We start from the raw sequence: 21426 nt of genomic DNA on the forward strand, positions 1-21426 counted from the left end.
AGCTTAAATATTGTGGTATGAGTGGGACGGTGCACAAATGGTTTAATTCATATCTAACTGGAAGAGTGCAGAAAATTGGGGAAGAAAACAGGTCACATAATGCGCTAAAATCAGCAGATTCCTCAAACTGGGTAAGCATAAAGAATGGGGTCTCTTATTGTTTTTAATATGTATTAATGGCTTGCCACTCTATATTCACAAAGATGTGAATCTAGTTGTTTTTGATGATGAAACAAGTATAGTAATCACAGCCAACAAACAAGAATTAGCTGAGGAAATTGCAAATAATGTATTTTAGAAAATTTTTAAGTGGTTCTCTGAAAATGGACTCTCATTAAATTTTCATAAAACACAGTATATACAGTTCTGTACAGTAAATGGCACAACACCATTAATAAATATAGAGCTTGAACAGAAGTCTGTAGTTAAGGCAGAATATTCCAGATTTTTCAGTGTGTGCATTGATGAGAGATTGAATTGGAGGAAAGACACTGATGATCTGCTGAAAGACTGCTATCAGGATTATTGCAAATTTTGGCAATAAACTTATAGGTAAATTAGCTTACTATGCTTATTTTTATTCACTGATTTTGTATTGCATCATATTTTGGGGTAATTTGTCATTAAAGAAAAAAGTATTCATTGTAATCAGAATAATAGCCTGGAACCAGACATGATCATCTTGCATATAGGCTGATCTTCACTACCTTGAGTCAAATCTAATTTTGGCACAAAAAGGGATGAAATATGCTGCACAAAATATTTACTCACTTACCATCTAAAGTCTGACAGATAGCTACTTTATTTACTCAAATCTAAGCTGCACTTTTTTTCCAGTTTTTTTAATCCAAAAAACCGCCTGTGGCTTAGAATTGAGTGCCAAGCAAGCGGAAGTTCTGAAAAATGTTGGTAGGTGCTGCCACAACTAACTTCTGCCGTCAAATATATGTAGTGTTACATCGGCATGATTTGCAGGCACAAAGATAAATACTGGCACCAAAACCTCTGCGTCAGTAAATAAATTAAAAGAAAAGGTAGAAGAATGTAAACATTATGCCATGTATTCTTTCACAGCGCGCTCAAAATCAAGCCATGCCATGAGCGGCGACAGGTCATAAACACTCATTAGTAGAATCCGACAAACAAATGCAGTTTCAGCTTAGAGTGACTTAAGCACCTATAACAAAGAGAATGGCACTTATCAGATCAAAGCAAAATAAGCAATTGATTGAAACCAGACTAAGCACGTGAAAAAGGAAGTGTACCCGTACAAATACAGACGGAGTGCCTGACACATAGCAAAGGCTACTTGGTAAAGCTTAAGTGTTAAGCTTACGACTCTGACCAAACTACTGTAGCTGTACCTTCATCCATTTGACGTAAATTGTGTCTCATGTTACAATGGACCAACTTCATTTCGATTTGGAGGTGTGGTCTAAAACTTTTCTCTCCCCTTGAATTTCGAGTCTCAAATTTCAGTTGTGACATAGATTTGGGAAAATATTTTTCTCTTGATTTTGAATCTTCGTTCTCAGGTGCAGCTTGGATTGGAGTGCGGCTTAGATTAGAGTAAATATGGTAATCAACATTTAACATCACATTCCAATCTTTACAAAGTGTTATATTTATGATCTGTGGAACAAGTATCAATCTGATTTGTGACAAATGCACCACCTCCTTTTCCCATTAGGCATAACATAAATTTACCTCAAAAATCTAACTGCTGTCAACTTCAGGTTTTTACCAGCTTTCTTTGTCTAGTATTCTGTGAGCTCCACTGCTTTTCAGATGGGAGATCATCGAATGGGTGGATCCACTCATTCCTAAGCAGCCACAGACAGAAAGTTAATATTAGTTTTATAAATAACAATGCTGAATCAGCATCCAAGTGCTTATCAAATGAGCTCAAGTTAGCTGTGTTGTTTCACAGCAGTATGTACTAGGACTACTTATTTTTCCTATCTGTATTTATGCCTTGATCTCAAAGTTTGAGGCTCACAAAACAGTATTATTTGCACATAATCATCCATCATTTACAAAGAAAGATGGAATAATGAAGCTTTTCAGGAGAAAAAAAACACTATCCCTAACCAAGTCAGTGACTAGTCTTACGTAAAAAAAAAAGCTAATTATTAATGACAATAAAACAGTGGCACTTATCATCAGTCAGCAAAATAGAAATATATGATATTCAAATGTCACTATAATAATCACTTATACTAATTAACAAGGAGATTGAATTCAGAAGTATGTGGATTCAGAGTGAGAGACATATAATGGGACGTGCATGTCACACAAGTTAATTCAAAGATGAGAGAAGATTGTTATAAGATAAGTATCCTGAAAAACTGCATACCGGTAAACATGTAGACAATTCTGAATGCATATTTTCATTCACATCTAAAATATGGAATCACACTCAGTGGCAACTCTGTGGTAACTCCTCTATCACAGAATACCTTCATAATACGAAAGAGAGCTATCCATATCATTACTGGGAAGAGTGTTGTAAATTCATTCAGGCCTTTCTCTAAAAATGTGTATGTACCACTGTTTCCCTACATGCGGATCTTGGAAATATTTCTATTCATCAAGAAACATGATACTGATAAGAAAATATGAAGGCAATTCATATATTACCAATTGTTGCACAGGACTGCAAAGTAGTCTTTATGTTATGCCTACAAACAGAAATATATGCCTAAATCGAACCTACCACATAAAACAATACAACAAACTTTCTTACCTTATTAAAGCTATCACTGATGCCAAAAAGTTTAAGAGACAAGTAAGGACATATCTACAGTATAACTCCACCTATTCAGTAACAGAGTATTTTGACTGTATGTAATAGTAAATGATGTCCCAATTCACAATTTGTTTATTAATTATGAAACTCTAGCATGTTACATAATTAAAAACATGAATTTATTTAAATCTGAGAAATATTCTGAGCAAATGTAAATAAATACAGAATAACCTTAGATTTAAGATGTCTGATATCATAAAATAAAATGTACTTAAAAGACCCAATGGACAGATCCTAATAAGTATTAATAATAATCCATGTAAGTATTTGACTCTTACAATATACTTGTCAAAAAAATTTAAAGCTTCATATCAGAGAAGACATAGGACTCAGAGAAGTAGTTAAATGTAACAATCTTATCAGTTTTGATAACTTTTGTAAATATGTGAGTTTTTTAAACTAATGTCCAGTGACAACGTGACCACAATGGCAGAGGTGTAGTCCAGTTAAAGTGGGATGGTAAGAAAAATTTGCTATAATGTCTTAAAGGAATCATATCTCTCACTTTTTTCATAATTTTACAGAAAAATATTACTCTAATATTTGTCTACTGGTTTCTGAGATGTATGTTTTTTTATGTTTTTATAGATCTAACTTGGAAAAAGAAGCATAACTGTTGATAATTTTATTAACTTTGTTATTCATTCAGTTAGATGGCCATTTGAAATCCATGAATTTTTCTCCAGGGTTGTGGCACCCAAAAAGGCTAAGTTAGAAGAAGCAATGAAAACTCTCCAGGAAAAACAAGATGAGTTGCAAGCTGCTGAAAACAAATTGCGGAAGATTTCTGAACAACTTGAAAAGCTTCGATTGGAATATGAAGATAAAATGAAGCAGAAGGAAGAGCTTCGACAGAAATCAGAAGATTTGCAACAAAAGCTGGAAAGAGCTACAATGCTTGTAGAAGGCCTTGCTGGTGAAAAGGTAAAAATGAAGTCTTATAGTATAATTTGAAGACAAAAGGTGTTATCAATGTTGAATTGTTGGGCTACCAACTTATCACAGAGTAAAAACAATAAAACTGATGTGTTTTGAGGGTCAAACATTTATTATTAGATTCAATATAACATAATGTCTAAAAGCCATCAAGATAAATATGTATATACAAGTACTACAATCTCATTGTCACTTCCTGTGCAACCTTGTCTTCATTGAATGTGCTTTCATGTCATTCATGCAACCAATAAAATGAGAAATAATGAAGTGGCATATGCCATGCTGAGTATTGGCAACATCACAGTAACAGCCATTCATGTGCACAGCCCATGCACCTTCAGGAAAGATACACAGGAATAAAAACACATAATGAACAGGAGTTTGTAAACAAGAAACCAAAGAGATATCAATGAACAAAGATAATTCACAACTTTACCAGGAAGCTATGAAGTTCAAATCCGATCAAGAACAGAATGTTAATTGTATAACTGTAATTAAAGTCAATAACGAGAGACAGATATTAAAACAGATGAACAAAATTTTTGAATAAGTTGTTTGTGTCACATGTAAGTTGTTTGATGAATTTACGTTTTACATGCTATGTATCATAGTCTCAAATTGTTTCAGTAGATCCAATGTCCTATGCAATCATGTCCAACATTATGAAGTCTCCTTCAATTTCCACCAAATGTGGCTTCATATAAGTGCTGAATTTCTGTAATTATTGAGCTGAAAAGCCCTTGCATTCCTTGCACCCTAACTTGTAGGACGAACCAGACTTGCTGATGTAGTTTGAATTTCAACTGTTACACTAAATTTTGTGGCTACCAACTCTATCATATTTAAAAACCTCATGCTTTAAGTTATTTCTTAAATTCATCATAGTTTGTTATTGGTTTTAAATCAACATCAACATCAACATCCATATTCCGCAAGCCATCTGATGGTGTGTAGCGGAGGGTACCTTGAGTACCTCTATCGGTTTTCCCTTCTATTCCAGTCTTGTATTGTTCGTGGAAAGAAGGATTGTCGGTATGCTTCTGTGTGGGCTCTAATCTCTCTGATTTTATCCTCATGGTCTTTTCGTGAGATATACGTAGGAGGGAGCAATATACTGCTTGACTCTTCGGTGTAGGTATGTTCTCGAAACTTCAACAAAAGCCCGTACCGAGCTACTGAGCGCCTCTCCTGCAGAGTCTTCCACTGGAATTTATCTATCATCTCCGTTATGCTTTCGCAATTACTAAATGATCCTGTAATGAAGTGCGCTGTTCTCCGTTGGATCTTCTCTATCTCTTCTTTCAACCCTATCTGGTATGGATCCCACACTGCTGAGCAGTATTCAAGCAGTGGGTGAACAAGCGTATCGTAACCTACTTGCTTTGTTTTCGGATTGCATTTCCTTAGGATTCTTCCAATGAATCTCAGTCTGGTATCTGCTTTACCAACGATCAATGTGGTTTCAACTTCAAATGGATTAAAATGTTAACTACTTTCTGAGATAAGTTACTGAAATACACAGTTGTGACTCTCTTGTCATTCCACATGGCATTCCTATATACATCTGTGTGCTGTTTCTCACATTTTAATTTATTCACTATGTTTTTATAGTACCTGATAGCTTTGGCTAGTTGTCTTATTTGGCGCAGTCATTCGCTCCTGTTTGTTCATTTGGACTAATAAATAATCTACTATAATACTCTAATAAATACTATACTCTAATAAATAATCAGGAAAGGATAGAAAGTTTTTGGAATTTTCGATGAAAAGAATTATTATGTATTAAAGGCATGCCAACCATCCTGCTTCATGTTATTTAGATTGAGGAATTGCAGTTCATTATTTTTTCCTGTTGGACAGTAAATTCACTTTTATTGTGCAAGTCATTAAATGTATTTACAATTCCAGTAACTTTCCTTTTCCCTCCATTGATCAAAAGTAGCATATCATCCTCATAGCACTTGAAGTACAAGGTTTAACCTTGGGTTGCTGTGACTTAATGAGGATCCTTTTTTCTAGATGACTTATAAAAACATCTGCTATGGTTCCAGATACACTGGAGCCCATAGCCAGTGCATCTTTCTGCATATAAAATTTATTGTTAAAAGGGAAGTAATTATATTTAAGAACAAATTCTTTAAAAGAGAAGTAATTATATTTAAGAACAAATTCTAAAAGTTCAATAAATTCAATAATTTCTCCTTCAGATAGATCTCAACTGCCTCATTACCAAGCACATTCACATGAAGATTTCTAATTTCTGATGATACAAAGTAGGAAATGTTAGCAATAGGCTTACCACTGATCTCATTAATGAACTGAGAATAATGCAGAAAATGTATGCTGCAGGCTCCATAATAAAGAACCACTAGGGAATTGTTACTGCCTGAAAAACTATCTTCAAAGACATAGAACTCCTTTAACACCTTATCAAGCATTTTTGTAATTTTTCGTTAATGGCTGTTCATGCAATTAACAATCAGTGTAATAGAGTGACCTTCCTTATGGATTCTTAATTGGGATCTGAGCCATTGAGCCTTCAGGTTCATGACAGTACAGCATTCCTTTTCTCCTTAGATCAGTCTTAAAGATGCCCTGTTCAAGAACTTTTGTAAGTCAGACTGTACCTTTTTCATCAGCAATTTCTAGCATTCAACAATCTCAGTAGTACTGTTTTCTCAGTAGAATTGGAGTGTTTTCACGCTATACTTCTGTTTGCTGATAGAACTGGTATCTACAAAATCCAGTGTAATAGTTATAATGTGAACCACATTGGCCAGATTGATACGCCCTTCACGTTGAGATGCAAGGAACAACAGGATGCTTTTCTGTTTAATAATTATGAAAAGTCAACAGTAGCCATGCACATTCATGAAATTGGCTCCCCTCTGTTGGCAATGGAAGTAGACCTCATAATTTTGCATATACAGGATAAGGGTAAGGAATTGGATCTACTAGAACAGTTTTGAGATTATGATACATAGCATGAAAAATCTAAATACATTAAATGAACAGTGTACAGGTGACACAAACAAATTCTTAAAAATCTTTGTAGATCTATTTTAATATGTGTCTTTTTTAGTGACTTTAATTACAGTTATACCTTTGACATTCAGTTCTTAATGAGATTTGAACTTCCAAGCTACCCAGTAAGGTTGTACATTATCTTTGTTCATTGGTATCTTTCTGACTTGTTTACGAACATGTAGTGCTCACTCATGTTATTTATGTGTTTGTACTTTGAGTGTGTCCTTTGTGGAGGTATATGGGCCATGCACACAAATGTATCTTACTATGATGCTGTCAATACCCAAGACGGCATAAGTCATTTCTTTTTAGTTTGTTTTATCAAGTGGATGGATGATGTGGAACCATATTTTAAGAAGACATGGTTGCAAGGGAACTGGTTATGAAATTTCTGAATTTTTATTTTTAACTTGATCACATTTGGAGATTGTTTTGGATAAAATCAAGAAGTGTTATTGTGTGAAGCATGAAAATATATTTCAGAAGCACTTAAGTTATAAAAAATCTCTGTAACACAAATATTAATTACATTTTTAGGTTATGTAGGAAAGTTCTTGTAGGATGTGAATAATTTAGATGGAAATAAGGCCATTTGCTGAATAGCAGAAGCGCTGAATTGTCAGCTGGCACACACAAAAGAGAAGGAAACTTGCTAGCTTTCTGAATCAATCGTTTCTTGAACTTGACTACAAGTATACTCACATAAAACACTGTCTTTCAGAAGGCTTCTGCCAGTTGTCCAACTCCTCCATCTACAAGATCTGCCATACTGAGTCCATCCCGGAAGTCTAGCAAAAGTTTCAGTCCCTTCTGAAATCTTAAGGTACATTACAGAACCTCTCCCCTGTGTCAGTTTCCTGCCTCTCCCCAATGACACCCAACACACCCACCTTCCACGAACCCAACCATCTTGGATAGCCTACTGCAGCTGGTTTCTTGCTCCAACTAAAGTGTTTCTGCTCTGGTTGAACAACCTTTCCAACCAGTTGCCCATAGTCTAGTCTCTCCGATCAAAGATACTAATCACTTCCTTCACCAACTCAGTTACAAAGGAACCTTTACCTCATTACCCAATACCGTCTTGAACCATATTCTTCATCAGGGCTTTTACTATCTATCATCATGCCACTTGCACTCCCAACCCCTTGTCTCAGTGAACATACCCCTATCGAAGACAATGGTGCAAGACCTTAAAACATTACTACACGTTAATTTACTCATTGTAGCTGGCAATCTGTCACAGCAAAAGTCCTAGAAAACACTGACTGTAAAAAAAAAAAAAAAAAAAAACTATAAAGTTATTTAAATAATTAATCTAGTATAATGTTTCCACTGAATATTTATTACAATCTCAAAGTAAATAAAAGCATCTTGACAAATCTGAAATAAGTTGTATCATACTTAGAATAATGAAATGAATTATGCACAACAAGCTACATTAACTAACAATTAAAATTGACATAAGAAAACTGAAAATACATATATAAACATATGTTTACTCCAGAACAGCTAGTACACTACAGTATTAGTACATGTCTGTTATTTTATTTGAGAAGAACTTCTCGAATATTGTAATTACAATAATGCATTTACATTTTTTATTAATTACTAGAGGCTCCTTTCATGGGAATTGTTCCCTTCATTTAAAGAGCTTCTACACTTTGAAGTGAATGAGATTAAACAGTTATTTTTTAGTTATAATTTTTTCTAGACGAGTTACATAACTTGTTTACATGTGCGATCCTGAATTAGATTGAAAAATGTTCATTTTAATTGGGTCTTAATGCGCTGTTATGTTTTAACACCCCCAAAAGGGTTTACGAAAATGAAAGTTGAACAAAACCTTTTCTGACACATCTATGTAACAGTACTCATTTTACTATCAATTGGATGAGTAGACAATTTGCGAAAGATATGAGCAACCAAATATGTAAAATTGTCATAAATTATTTTGTATCAGATTCAACTAGATTAAACAAACTATTAATTAATATAAAGAAAGAACAAGTTAACTCGCAGAATTTGTCTGCAGCTTTTTTTACAACATGAATATGAGGTAAATCTATTTCAATCAGAAAATTGTCTATTGGAAGTTAGCTGAATTGAGCTAGTTTCTGTATATTTATGTCTGTCATTAGAGCCTCCAGGTTCTCCTGAGTGCAATGGAGACACTGGGTGTGTATAACTCTTTCTCAATATTGGCGATGCATTGTGGAACAAGCATTAGTACCGGATACTACAATACTCAAAATCAATATTTGTTTTTAGCCACCTCTGGTCTTTGTCAAGTACACCTAGTATTAGACCATAATATAACAAAGTGTTCAGTCTCCTCTATGTGCAATGAAGAGCACTGAACTGAAGCACACTGTAGATCTCTGCTCGTCGGAAGTTCTTCATTGCAAAAACCTGAAATGTGGCTCAGACTCAACTCCTTATGACCATCATATATTGTGTAATTGATTGTTTAGAATAGAATAGTTCAATTCAGCAAAATTCCCACTGTTCATACTTCAACATTTCCTGTCTTAAATCTCATATTGCAATTTTAACTTGTTCTTTGATAACATATCACTAAAATCGTACTAGTACAAAATTTTCAAGTGCTGTGGCACTATTCTGTGCAATTTATATTGGAATTACAATTAAACTCTTGGAGTATAGTTCCTCAATAGTTAGCATTATGCAGGGTAGTAGGTGAGTCATTCCTCATAAAAATAAATTAACAGAGCATATTTGTATATAAGTAAGTGTCCACAACTTAGAGTGCTGGTATATAGCGAAGTAAATACATAAGTAAATGTTTACCATTTGGGTGACAACATAAAACATAATCAGAAATAAATAAATAATGTAGTATGACAGAGCATAGTTAAACCTAATAATGCAGAGATGTTAGCTTGATTCCTGGTTCCTCCTACCAAATAGGCTTTAGTTGCTTAATACAGCTGACACAGTAAATTAGAAGGGTCTCAGCAATAGAGACATATGCATGTGGACAGAGGGAAGGATAGCTTGGTACTCTAATGAGAAGTAAGAAATGAAGTAGAAGATTCAGAGTGTTGAAGTTGAAGAATAAAAGATGACAGACCCCAAAGACAGGAAACCCCCCCTACTCAGGACCCCCATTGTTCTAGTACTTCACTGTGGCGCCTGAGGGAGAAGAGTGTTTGGCATTCCCTGCAGAATGGACTATCCACAGCTGCACCTTCCCATTCCCTGAAAATTAACCCCAACACTCCCCATTGACTGATCAACGAAGGGTGAACAATTAGCATTCTGCAGGACAGAGTAAATGACATATATATTGCTGTATTGGTTAATCCATGTAACAAATGCTAGATCCTACCAGCTGATTTACAAGCAGTCCCTCTAGTATCTAGGTTTCATCAAACATAATCAATTTCATAAACATGAAATACTGAAACCTGTGATATATATGGGACATACGAGGTGCATTCAAGTTCTAAGACCTCCGATTTTTTTTCTCCAGACTGGAAAGAGATAGAAACATGCACATTGTTTTAAAATGAGGCCGCATTCATTGTCAACACATCCCAGAGATGGCAGCACCATACGACAGATGAAATTTTACCGCCAGCGGCGAGAATGAGAACTGTTTTAAATACTTAAAATGGCGACTTTTCCCTTACTTGAGCAGCGTGCAATCATTCGTTTTCTGAATTTGCGTGGTGTGAAACCAATTGAAATTCATCGATAGTTGAAGGAGACATGTGGTAGTGGAGTTATGGATGTGTCAAAAGTGCGTTCATGGGTGCGACAGTTTAATGAAGGCAGAACATCGTGTGACAACAAACCGAAACAACCTCGGAGTCACACAAGCCGGTCTGACGACATAATCGAGAAAGTCGAGAAAATTGTTTTGGGGGATCGATGAATGACTGTTGAACAGATCGCCTCCAGAGTTGGCATTTCTGTGGGTTCTGTGCACACAATCCTGCATGACGACCTGAAAATGTGAAAAGTGTCATCCAGGTGGGTGCCACGAATGCTGACGGACGACCACATGGCTGCCTGTGTGGCATGTTGCCAAGCAATGTTGACGCGCAATGACAGCGTGAATGGGACTTTCTTTTCATCGGTTGTGACAATGGATGAGACATGGATGCCAGTTTTCAATCCAGAAACAAAGCGCCAGTCACCTCATTGGAAACACAAAGATTCATCGCCACCAAAAAAATTTCGGGTAACCGCCAGTGCTGAAAAAATGATGGTGTCCATGTTCTGGGACAGCGAGGGTGTAATACTTACCCATTGCATTCCAAAGGGCACTACGGTAACAGGTGCATCCTATGAAAATGATTTGAAGAACAAATTCCTTCCTGCACTGCAACAAAAACGTCCAGGAAGGACTGCGCGTGTGCTGTTTCACCAAGACAACGCACCCGCACATCGAGCTAATGTTATGCAACCGTTTCTTCGTGATAACAACTTTGAAGTGATTCCTCATGCTCCCTACTCACCTGACTTGGCTCCTAGTGACTTTTGGCTTTCTCCAACAATGAAATACACTCTCTGTGGCCGCACATTCACCAGCCATGCTGCTATTGCCTCAGCGATTTTCCAGTGGTCAAAACAGACTCCTAAAGAAGCCTTCGCCGCTGCCATGGAATCATGGCGTCAGCATTTTAAAAAATGTGTACATCTGCAGGGCGATTAGGTTGAGAAGTAACGCCACTTTCATCGATTTCAGGTGAGTAGTTAATTAGAAAAAAAAATCGGAGGCCTTAGAACTTGAATGCAACTCATAACATGAAAATACTAAAGCAAGGTACAAGATTACTGTGTTCCTCTATTGCTGCTCAAACATAAATTATTACTTAAACATGAAAATATAGAAATAAGGTAGCCAAATACATCAAATTACAGCATATCTCATATCAATAAATGGACAAAGTCAACTGCCTCTTTGGGCAGATCATCCAAGTGATGCAATGTTCACATTGTGTGAAGTACTTTCTTATGCATCAATATATTTGCTAAACACCACAGAGTTAAGTGTGATAATGACAAAAGAAATTTTTGTAACACTTTCAAAATTAAGCTGGAGGCAGGTCTGAGATATAAAATTAAAGTTACTGGAATCTCAGCAAAGTGATGTTTAAGTTCTCTTTCCAATTGAAAGTGCACATATAAGTCTTACATTAGGTTCAGGGTATGTTTCATGTATTTACAATATTACAAAATTTTGTATAAGGCATATACACTCCTGGAAATTGAAATAAGAACGCCGTGAATTCATTGTCCCAGGAAGGGGAAACTTTATTGACACATTCCTGGGGTCAGATACATCACATGATCACACTGACAGAACCACAGGCACATAGACACAGGCAACAGAGCATGCACAATGTCGGCACTAGTACAGTGTATATCCAACTTTCGCAGCAATGCAGGCTGCTATTCTCCCATGGAGACGATCGTAGAGATGCTGGATGTAGTCCTGTGGAACGGCTTGCCATGCCATTTCCACCTGGCGCCTCAGTTGGACCAGCGTTCGTGCTGGACGTGCAGACCGCGTGAGACGACGCTTCATCCAGTCCCAAACATGCTCAATGGGGGACAGATCCGGAGATCTTGCTGGCCAGGGTAGTTGACTTACACCTTCTAGAGCACGTTGGGTGGCACGGGATACATGCGGACGTGCATTGTCCTGTTGGAACAGCAAGTTCCCTTGCCGGTCTAGGAATGGTAGAACGATGGGTTCGATGACGGTTTGGATGTACTGTGCACTATTCAGTGTCCCCTCGACGATCACCAGAGGTGTACGGCCAGTTTAGGAGATCGCTCCCCACACCATGATGCCGGGTGTTGGCCCTGTGTGCCTCGGTCGTATGCAGTCCTGATTGTGGCGCTCACCTGCACGACCATCATTGGCACCAAGGCAGAAGCGACTCTCATCGCTGAAGACGACACGTCTCCATTCGTCCCTCCATTCACGCCTGTCGCGACACCACTGGAGGCGGGCTGCACGATGTTGGGGCGTGAGCGAAAGACGGCCTAATGGTGTGCGGGACCGTAGCCCAGCTTCATGGAGACGGTTGCGAATGGTCCTCGCCGATACCCCAGGAGCAACAGTGTCCCTAATTTGCTGGGAAGTGGCGGTGCGGTCCCCTACGGCACTGCGTAGGATCCTACGGTCTTGGCGTGCATCCGTGCGTCACTGAGGTCCGGTCCCTGGTCGACGGGCACGTGCACCTTCCGCCGACCACTGGCAACAACATCGATGTACTGTGGAGACCTCACGCCCCACGTGTTGAGCAATTCGGCGGTACGTCCACCCGGCCTCCCGCATGCCCACTATACGCCCTCGCTCAAAGTCCGTCAACTGCACATACGGTTCACGTCCACGCTGTCGTGGCATGCTACCAGTGTTAAAGACTGCAATGGAGCTCCGTATGCCACAGCAAACTGGCTGACACTGACGGTGGCGGTGCACAAATGCTGCGCAGCTAGCGCCATTCGACGGCCAACACCGCGCGGTTCCTGGTGTGTCCGCTGTGCCGTGCGTGTGATCATAGCTTGTACAGCCCTCTCGCAGTGTCCGGAGCAAGTGTGGTGGGTCTGACACACCGGTGTCAATGTGTTCTTTTTTCCATTTCCAGGAGTGTACATATATAAGACTTACCAAGCGGAAAGTGCCGGTAGACAGGCACAATAAAATAACACACAAAAACACACACAAAATTTCGAGCTTTCGTAAACCGGCGGTTGCTTAGTCAGGAAAGAGGGAAGGAAAAGGAAAGATGAAAGAATGTGGGTTTTAAGGGAGAGGGTAAGGAGTCATTCCAATCCCAGGAGCAGAAAGACTTACCTTAGGGGGGGAAAAGGATAGGTATATACTCGCACACACACACACAAACACACACACATATATCCATCCATACATATACAGACACAAGCAGACATATTTAAAGGCAAAGAGTTTGGGCAGTGATGTCAGTCGAGGCGGAAGTGCAGAGGCAAAGATGATGTTGAAAGACAGGTGAGGTATGAGCAGCAGCAACTTGAAATTAGCAGAGGTTGCGGCCTGGCGGATATCGAGAAGAGAGTATATACTGAAGGGCAAGTTCCCATCTCCGGAGTTCTGACAGGTTGGTGTTAGTGGGAAGTATCCAGATAACTCGGATGGTGTAACACTGCGCCAAGATGTGCTGGCCGTGCACTAAGGCATGTTTAGCCACAGGGTGATCCTCATTACCAACAAACACTGTCTGCCTGTGTCCATTCATGCGAATGGACAGTTTGTTGCTGGTCATTCCCACATAGAAAGCTTCACAGTGTAGGCAGGTCAGTTGGTAAATCACATGGGTGCTTTCACACGTGGCTCTGCCTTTGATCATGTACACCTTCCGGTTTACAGGACTGGAGTAGGTGGTGGTGGGAGGGTGCATGGGACAGGTTTTACACCAGGGCGGTTACATGTAATAATCTTCAAGCCCTCTCCTGTTCTCTTCATTAAGGCTTTCAGTTTCAGATACCTTTTTAGCTATCTGCTTACTGTAATAATCCACAATACCCTCATCAATACCAAATTCTTCCCCTTCTTCACAATAACCATCACAATTAGTCTCTTGCATCCCTCAAATCAGACTACTTAGACCATGATCTTCCATTACAATATTCATTTCCCCATGGATTCTACTTTTTGGTTCAACAAATGTTATTTTCGTGTCCACCCAGATAAAATTTACTTTAGCCTTAACAATCCAGTTCATACCCAGTATCAAGTTTACATTCAGATCATCAATTACTAAGCATCCTTGTATAAATTGTACATCATTCATCTTAAATACAAGTAAGACTTGTCTGGTAATCAACTTACAGCTTTTTTCTGTTGCCCCTTGTATCCTTATCCCTGTTACTGGAAATTCTGTTAAATTTGATTGTGTCTCTTAGCTTTCTCGATATTCCTGTAATTGGGCTGCCTGTATCTAGAAGGCAGTTTCCTATCCAATCATTAATCTGTACTACAATATATGGACTTCCAAATTCTTTACCCATTTCATTGACCTCATTTTCAAATAACAAATCCTCTTCTATGTCCCAAAAATTCACCCCTTTATCACAATCACTACCTTTTATTACAGATTCTGCACATTTGCTAATCATATCACCACCAGGAGACTGTTCCATATTTTTCATGCCAATTTTATCATCTGACTGAACACTTTGACAAATTTCACCTAAGACCTCACACTTTTGATCACCATACTGACATTTGCTACTATAGTAATTGACTACACTCAGTACTCTATCACTAATTAGAGCTTCTGTTCCACTTTCACAGACACATTCAGACACAACATCACTAACATCAACTGGTAACATGAATCTATCAGGCACTGCTCTACTGGTTTCTAACTCATTACTCGAACACACACCAGAATTTCCAGAATCATTCAGCATCAAATCATCAACTTTAAATTCTACATATACCATCCCATCTAATTTGTAAGTAACATATCATCATCAACATCATTATTATTAACATTCTCATCAGAAACATTATCATCACACTTAATATTATTTTCAACACCAAACTCATTTCTCTCTTCACACTCTTCTTTAACAACCTCAACAATGTGACTACTTTGTTCTACCACATCCTCATTTTACTACTATCTACTGCAATTTCATCTGGAATTACTCTGTCATTCTCATTCCCATTGCCAAGCACATGAACATCAACTTCCATACATACAGTACCAGTGTCAGCTTTTTCACTCATTTCACAGTCACCCAACATTCTCACTAAACCATACTCATCAGATATGTTCTCGTTACTATCAACAACTACTACTGCATTACTACTGTTAAAGAAATTTGTCAAAGTGTTTTCTTCTAATTCAAATTCAGATTTCTATTTTTTTGTTCATCTTTGTTTTCAGATTTAAAAAAAAATCCCAAAATTCCCTATCAAACTTCATACTACTCACTTCAGGTTGTATTCTGGGTACAGAATTTTGGTATGTCCTATTTATTCTGCCCCTTCTCCTTCTGAAGTTACTACAATGTGCCTGATTGTAATCCCCAAGTCTGTTTGCCCCATTTCACCAGGCTCCAAAAGTGACAGATCTTAGTTTACCGAATCATTACTTCTATTGTCAAAATTGTTACTATAGTTTCCCGGATTTTGCCCCCACTGCCTATTTCTTGGTTCGAAATTCCTGTTCTCTGGTCTCTGCCTATCATTCCTCTCCCCATTTATTCTGTTGCCATTTCTGAATCTACTATTAACATGATCATTGAAAGCTCTGTTATTGTTACTCCTGCTATCATCAGGTCTGTCATTACATCTGTCATTTCTCTCTCATGCTAAGTCCAATTTATCTATATATTTAAGAAATTGTTCAATTGTATCATCAGGTCCATAGACAAGACTCCACTGTACCCTGTTCAGCAATCTATGTTTTAATGCATCTACCTGGATCATCTCATTCAGTGGTTTATCAAGATGAACCAAAGTTTGTAATCGTTGTTCACAAAAGATTTTCATGCGTCCACTACCCAGTTTGAAATTTGGCCCATTCAAAAATTCTGACTTAATTCTGGATTACGTAGTTTCTGACCAGAATTTGTTCATCAAAGCTCGTACCTCCTCATTAAATGACATTTCGGATCTAATTGATTGGTTCGCCCATGACAAAGCCACCTCATCTAAAAACTTTAAAAAAAAATTAATTTTCAAATTATCACTCATTTTATTTTCGAAGTTATCTTTAATCTGGTAAATGAAATCAACTGGATGTATATTTCCATCCCCGGAAAATGTTTTTATGTTGACATTGTTCCACAATGGATTGTAACTACAAAATGATTTCGTAGTAATGGAATCTTCAATTCCTTGGAGTTTAAATTTGAAGTTTGAGATTTGGCCTAAAGAAGTACCTACTTCCTCTTTTAATTCTGCGAAATTCTCATTTGCAATTTTAGTGGAATTTTGTATACCTTAGTCTGTTTCTGTGAATTTATTTACGAAATTTTTGTTGACTTTTTTTAATTGTAACACTTCTGCAGTAAACAACCTTTTCGAAATTTTCCTTGGAATCTAACCTGTCTTCAAAATCTTGGTGTTCCTGCTTCAAGGTGACAATATCCCCTTCTATAGTCGACACATTTCTGGTATTTTCATCTACTTTTTCCCAGCATCTTTCTAAACTCTCCTTTGTCTTGCGAATTTCAGTTCCATGGTTGTCTAATTTTTTATCAATTGAATGAAGAAAAATTTTCTGTTCATCAATTGACCTTTTTTGTTTATCCAGTGATCTTTTTTGTTCTTCCATTAACTGAACTAACCTACTAAGGCAGATACATTTGATTCAAGTCCACGAAAGGGTGAACATACACTACTGTGATCACTATCCTCTCTGATTTCACTGTTCCGATTAACTACATTATTATGAGTAAAATCTATGCTATTTTGCAAGTTTCCATTAACCTCCCCATTATGGTCAACCTCCCTGTTGTTGTTAACCTCCCTATTATCCTCCATAATGACAATGCAGACAAAAAAACAATTTCCAAAAGTAAAAATTCAAATAAGTTTTGTACTTACAGTTAGTTCTCCAAGTTGCATTTTCACATAAGTTTCATTAAGTCCTTTGTTGTGTTATTCACTTTCTTCGTTGTTCTGTTTTCGAAAAAAATGGAATAATATTTCGACTAGCAACTTAACTCTGAAACAACACAAAAAAGGAGCTATTAACTTATTTAAATAATTAATCCAGTATAATGTGCCTGCCGAATATTTATTACAATCTGAAAGTAAATAAAAGCATCTTCACAAATCTGAAATAGGTTGTATAATACTTAGCATAATGAAATTAATTATGCTCAACAAGTTACATGTTTTCTGTCCAAAAACACACAAAGTACTGACACTCTTTGGCAATATGGCTGTAACTATTTATCCCTTCTTAACAATCCTGAACAATCCTCAGCATTATTAATAATCATTTTTTGATTAATTAACAATTAAAATTGACATAGGACAAATGAAAATACATATATAAACATATGTTTACTCCAGAACAGCTAGTACACTACAATATTAGTACGTGTCTGTTATATTATTCGAGAAGAACTTCTCGAATATTGTAATTACAATAATGCATTTACATTTTTTTTATTAATTACTAGAGGCTTCCTTCATGGGAATTGCTCCCTTCCTTTACAGAGCTTCTACACTTTGAAGTGAATGAGATTAAGCAGTTATTTTTTAGTTATAATTTTTTCTAGACTAGTTACATAACTTGTTTACATGTGCGATCCTGAATTAGATTGGAAAATGTTCATTTTAAGTGGGTCTTAATGGGCTGTTACGTTTCAACCTGTCCAGCCACTCACCCAGCACTTTCTACTCCAGTGTAGTCCTGGATTTATCCTACCCCATGAGAGGCTGGGGCATTTGTGAAAGCAGCCATGTTATATACCAACTCTGCTACAACCACTACACAGCTTGTTATGATGGTATGACAATCAACCAGCTGTCTGCTAGAATGAATGGCACTGCCAAACTGTGGCCAAAAACAAAAGCTCCCTCCCAATTCATGTCTCCATGTCACCTTTATTCTGCACTATCCATCACTTGCTATGGCACCCGTGCATCACATGCGTAATTCATGCACTTGCGGTTCTTCCCTCTCACATTTTTAGCCAGAAAACCAACTGCTTCCCTCTGAGTTGCTAGCGACCTACCCACAACCCCTCTTTCTGTCTCCCGCCTCTTTCTCTCTATACCAGCCTCACCCGGCACAACTCCCAACCCACCCGGTCCACCTGCCAAACTGCATTCACAGCATTGTGCCTCCAGCTGGCACTATGTAGGGACACAAGTGTGTGTGTGTGTGTGTGTGTGTGTGTGTGTGTGTGTGTGTGTGTGTGTGTGTTGTGTGTGTGTATGTATGTATGAATTTGCACTCTAGCTCAAGAAAGGACTGATCCCAAAATCTGGAAAGTTTTATTTCTCTTTTGTTTGTGCCAGTTGACAACTCAACACTTGTGCAGCTCGGTAAATGGTCTCCTTTATTCCTAAATCATTTATATTACTATGTTTGTGTTAGTGAAAAATCAGGACTTTTGCTAGTTATTCTATGTCTCAGCTTGTGTTTGTTCTCCATTTATCTTTAACAGTGTCTCCCATTTTCAACCTTGTTTCTCGGGCACATTGTTTGCTTATAACGTTTACTCTTTCAAGGTCCGATGGGAACAAACTGTGAAACTTCTGGATGGAGAGTTTAATTGTTTGCCAGGAAATGTTCTAATTGCTACAGCTTTTGTTTCATATTTGGGACCTTTTGTGTCACAATATCGTGATCAGTTAATCACTATGTGGAAGAAAGCTGTAAGTATAATGATCTGAATTAAGCTGTCTTCCAATTTTCTATTGACTGTGTGTGGTATTAAATACATTAATACTAGTTACCAAAAATAAATGTGTTAAATATGCATGTCAAATTTATTCTCTCATTTTCCTGAACTTACAACTGCAAGTGCAAAGACATGACTTCTAAAATAGTGCTAGTAATTTTTACAGTTTGTATTTTGCTGTGCTTATATCAGACAAGGTATTTGTAATTTGGTTTCCTTATATCCGACAGCTTGTACGATCCATCAAGATCTTACACAGTATTGTGAATTCACATATCCATACAGTGTGGTTTGTGGGATAATTTAGAGTTGCAAGTTATTCTTACATTTATTGATACCTTTTGTGAGAAGAATTGTGTGGGTCTTAGTTGTTATGAGTCCACAAATGGAACCACACCACAATAGATAGCTTCAGATGTGTAGATAGCTTCAGATGTATCTAATATGCATGATATAATTAGAGACAATATATAGAAAATTAAAAATTTTTCAGTTCAAACAATCTGATTCAGTGAGCCACCTAATTTGGAGGCTTTATTTTCTATAACTGTAGTATTTCGAGTGACCTCTTGTTGCTATTCCTTCTCTTTCTCACTTTGTACATACTTGCATCTGAAGCAATAGGGTGATCATGAAATAACAATGAAATTAATCAACTTTTGACAATAAAATGTAATTGGATAGATAAAAAATTTTCTCACCAATCGCTGGCAGAAGAAGACACAAAGGAAGGAATGATGGCCACATGTGCTAATATTCTCTTTGTTCTCCTGCTGCCGCTTGAATCATGAAGTAAGCCATCTAGAATTCTTTTTGGGTCTCAATACACTATATTTTTAAATATAGCTTACAGCACACACTCACTAGAGCAAAACTATTATTTCTCTCTCACTAAGCCCCAATGACAGGAAAAAGTTTGTGGAAATTCATGCATCTGTATAAAAATCGATGCGTGAAACTTACAACTACCTTAGTAAAAGATCTTGCCGAGAACCTTGGAAAATTCTGGTTCTACATAAAATTGCTAACCAGGTCTAAGGCTTCTAATTCCAGTCACTCATTGACCAATCTGGTGCGGCAATAGGAGATAGAAAAAAATAAGCAAATTTTGAAATTTCTAATTTAAGAAATTGTTCGCACAGACTATCTTATGGAGGGCATAGTACTAAGTGTCTCTGACATAGAAAAGCAAATAAGTTGCCATGTCCAGATGGAATTGCAATTCAGTTTTACAAAGAGTACTCTACAGTATTCGCTCTTACTTACCTTATATTTATTGTGAATCTCTTGCCTAGCACAAATTCCCAAGTGACTGGAAGAAAGTGCAGGCAACTCTTGTATACAAGAAGGGTAAAACAATGAACCTGCAAAATTATCGACCAATATCCTTAACACTGGTTAGCTGCAGAATTCTAGAACATATACTCAGATAAAATATAATAAATTTCCTTGAAACAGAAATGTGTCTGTCCACAAATCAATATGGTTTTGTAAAGCATCACTTGCAAGAAACTCAGTTCGCCTTTTCTCACATGATATCCTGTGCCTTTTCTCACATGGTATCCTGTGAATTGTGAATCAATGAATGGCAACAGGCAGATTTCATATTCACAGATTTCTGGAAGGCATTTGCCATATTGCTCCACTGCAGACAGTTAATGAAGTTACAAATGTACAGAATAGTTTCCCAGGTATGTGAGTGGCTCGAATACTTGTTAAATAATAGAAGCCAGTACATTGTCCTCAACAGTGAGTGTTCATTAGAGAGATAGTATTGTCAGGAGTGCTCCAGGGATGTGTGAAAGGACCGCTGTTATTTTCTGTATACATAAATGATCTAGCGGATAGGGTTAACAACAAACTCCGGCCGGTTGCTGATGATGCTGTGGTGTACAGGAAGCTGTTTTCATTGAGTGACTCTAGGAGGGTTGCAAGATGATGTAGACAAAATTTCTAATTGGTGTAATGAGTGACAACTAGGTCTAAATGTAGAAAAATGTAGGTTAATACAAATGAGTTGGAAAAGCAAACTTGTAATTTCAAATACAGTGTTAGTAGTGTGCTGCTTCAAACATTACAAGTTTGTTTTTCCAACTCATCTGCATTAACTTACATGTTTCTACATTAAGACCTACATTTTGAATACAATGTTAGTAGTATACCACTTCCCCCCGGGAGGCTTGCGTGCCTCAGCGACACAGATAGCCGTACCATAGGTGCAACCACAATGGAGGGTTATCTGTTGAGAGGCCAGATAAATA

The 21426-nt window shown here is 37.5% G+C and overlaps 1 protein-coding gene across 1 annotated transcript in view; it reads left to right on the plus strand.

Moving 5' to 3' along the window:
• Nucleotides 1–21426, plus strand: part of LOC126278873 (dynein axonemal heavy chain 2) — a 914655-nt gene that overhangs the window by 721112 nt on the left and 172117 nt on the right. Inside the window, 2 exon segments of the mRNA XM_049979148.1 lie at nucleotides 3496–3733; nucleotides 18993–19139. Of these exon segments, the coding sequence (XP_049835105.1) occupies nucleotides 3496–3733; nucleotides 18993–19139 (385 nt within the window).

This window comes from Schistocerca gregaria, chromosome 6 (genome assembly GCF_023897955.1).
Source record: "Schistocerca gregaria isolate iqSchGreg1 chromosome 6, iqSchGreg1.2, whole genome shotgun sequence".
Taxonomy (NCBI): Eukaryota; Metazoa; Arthropoda; class Insecta; order Orthoptera; family Acrididae; genus Schistocerca; species Schistocerca gregaria.